Source organism: Choloepus didactylus, chromosome 4, assembly GCF_015220235.1.
Source record: "Choloepus didactylus isolate mChoDid1 chromosome 4, mChoDid1.pri, whole genome shotgun sequence".
Classification (NCBI taxonomy): Eukaryota; Metazoa; Chordata; class Mammalia; order Pilosa; family Megalonychidae; genus Choloepus; species Choloepus didactylus.
Window position 1 is genome coordinate 167,580,018 of NC_051310.1, and position 2,926 is coordinate 167,582,943.

At 39.2% G+C, this 2,926-nt stretch overlaps 1 protein-coding gene across 1 annotated transcript; it reads right to left on the reverse strand.

Annotated features, from left to right (window-relative positions):
• Positions 1-393: 393 nt before the first annotated feature.
• Positions 394-2,165, reverse strand: LOC119533511 (neuroepithelial cell-transforming gene 1 protein-like). Its single transcript, XM_037835557.1, has one exon. The coding sequence runs from the start codon at positions 2,020-2,022 to the stop codon at positions 394-396; it is 1,629 nt and encodes a 542-aa protein (XP_037691485.1). The 5' UTR covers positions 2,023-2,165.
• Positions 2,166-2,926: the final 761 nt, after the last annotated feature.

A 2,926-nucleotide genomic window follows, 5' to 3' on the forward strand; every position in this document is an offset into this window, starting at 1 on the left:
TTGGAAAATACTGTAAATATCACAATTGGTTGCTACTGGAAAATCGTGATGGGTCCAAAATTAGGAGAAAATTTATTTCATAAATATTTCATTTGATTAAAAATACCAGGCTTGCATGTTCTAAATGAACCCAGAAAATATATCCTAAAAAAAAAAAGACTGTAAATTAACAGTAATCTGTATACCTTTAGCTGCCATTGGAAAAAAAACAAACAAAACAAAAAACGAACAAAAAAACACCAACCCATCAACAACCAAAAAACCATAGAAAATGATGTTAAGATTGGTATAAAGTAACTCTACAATGCTCCCATGCTCATATTACAAGGAAAAAAAAACTGTACACATTTATAAATTAATAGTCTCTCCACCAGTTATTATACAGAGCTTTCTTTATACCAAAGTCTCTTTCCGTTTGCCACTTAACTGGGCTTTGTCCCTTGCTTTTCGGAACCCAGACTGTGTTCGGTGTGCTTTTATAGTCTTGGTGTCTTCTTTTGTGTGTATGCTGGAACTATATTCTGAAGCATTGTCATCAACTTCTACCTGAATAACACTAGAAACTGTTGATGCCCTTCTCTGGGCTTTGATGTTTGATGCAGAGGGGTTGTTCTCTTCGCACTCTTCATTGAGCTCTGGCAAATCCTTAAGCTCTGTGGGACTGGTGGCCTGCTGGAAAGGGGCAATAGCGGTTCGAATGCAATTGAACCACTGCTGCTTATGGAACACATCATTGGCTTGTAGAGTGTGAGACTGGCCTGGAGAGGGGTCTTGGAAGCGAACTCTAAAGATATTTTTAGCTTTATCTGAGTTGCTGAAAGCCCCTCGAAAGGATCCTCCCATTCTCACATCTCCATCCTGCAGGTCTTCTAAGACCAGCTCTTGGATTGGGATTGGCTGCCGGTAAACTTGGTAAGAGTGACGCTCATTCCGTGTAACAGGCCGAGTCAAAACCAAGATGTCTTGAAACAGGAAAATGTAAAGTTTATGTCCGCTCTTATTCTTCAATTCCCCATGGCAAAGTAATACTTTGCTTGCTTCAATTCTAGGATCCTTCTGCTTTTCATCCAGATACTCCAGTTTGTCAATGTAATACTGGCATTCTGATTCACCTTTCTTCAAGTTTATATCAGAGAGAACTCCTTGTATTATCAATACAGCTTCATCCAGAAGCTGAACATCAGGGTGGTCTTTTGGAGTGTGTCTAAGAATTTCTTTTAACAGTAAAGGGTACTTGACTAGGCGACTTCGAGGAATATCTAGGAAGCTCCAAAGATCTAGTTTTCGACTGAAAGGAGACTCAAGACATTGCTGAAGGAAGTCTTGGACTCTTGGATCTTGTTTCTTTTGATCAAGAAGAGCTTTGGCTGCCAACTGGTTACTACAATAGCCTCTGTAGGCATTCAAGCCTGGCAACCAGTTCACAAGAATATGACCAATCTGCTCTACTGTTCCATCAGGCTTGGTTGCTTCTCCTATTCTTGCCAACAAATCTTCATGTAAAGGTATGTAAGCGTCCAAATCACCAAATATATGTGTGAGCTCCTCTTCTGACATAATAGACAACTTTAACATGGGGTCATGGTAGGCCTTTCTTGCAAGCTTGAGATCCTCAATTAAATCTTTTTCACCTCGGGACATTTCATATATTGCCTCCTGACGTTTGATTTCTCTGGTTGTTAAAGACTCCTTCATATTGACATCTAACATCTCTGACCATAGTACACTATTTCTTCTTTTGGTGGGTGTTGGGACTGTTGATCTGCTATATGATTTCTGGACAGAAGCTGGAGATCTGTTGTCACCACGGAGGGTAAATGACTGTATTGTTTGACCAAAGCGTCTGACTGCTCCATTTCTTACTGGAGAGATTAAATTTGCTAAGGATGTGACCCGACCTAGAGGTCGAACTCTTTTATTGCTTGGCTCCTCTTGTTCTCTGAAGGACTGATTGTTAACATCTAGGACTCGAATAGTCCTTTTAGTAGGTAGGAGACCTCCAATCTCATCATGCGCCACCATGCTTTACCAAATATCCCTTAAAATCTTTCAAATTAATCCACATCCGAGTCAGCCCTACAACCAATCGCCTCAGAATCACACGGGCTTTTCTTCTAAGTGCTCAGTCACCCTTGGCAGCCATTTGCCCATGTCTCTTCCTTCTGGTGGAGTGTGTGTTTTTTTAAGATGCACTTCACATCTGAGGAAATACAATAAGGATGATTTTTTTGTTGCTGCAAAGATCTAGGTGATTTAATGAGATCATTAATGTAATCCAATAAGGCCAAAATGTTTGTAGTAGCTCAGTAATAATCATAAAGCCAATGGAAGTTTCCCCTGAGCAGAAAACTATTTCTCCTAATTTATAAGAAGCTGAAAGGAGAAGATGAGTCTGATTTAGGGGAGGAGAAGGGAAGAAGTTAGGGGAGATGGTCCTCCTCTCCCACACTTTTAATATGGTGTAAAAGTCAAGTCCAAGTAATAGAGGTAAATCCTAGGTCTTTTGCTTCAGATAAATTTTACCAACTGAAAGACAATTTATGAATGAAAGAATGGTCAAGTTATCTTTTTGAATGAAAGAATGTTCAAGTTATCTTTTTGAATGAAAGAATGTTCAAGTTATCTTTTTGAATGAGAGAATGCTCAAGTTATCTTTTCTACTGGTAGCCACTTTAGATGTTCTGTTCCACAAAGTGAGATTTTTAGTTCTTTGTTCCTCTGAGTATATAGTTACTGTAGCCCATCTAGCCTTGGGTAAGCGCCTTTCCACACTTAAGAAACCTGCAGTTTAAACAGCCACACCACAGCTTTTTTTTATTGGCTCTTTTCTATTTTATTAATATTAACTATAATCTTAAAGCATCCAAATCTGTTGCTTGCCTTCCCTTTGTTAATGTCCACTAGAATCGGTAGGTTTCTCACTTTC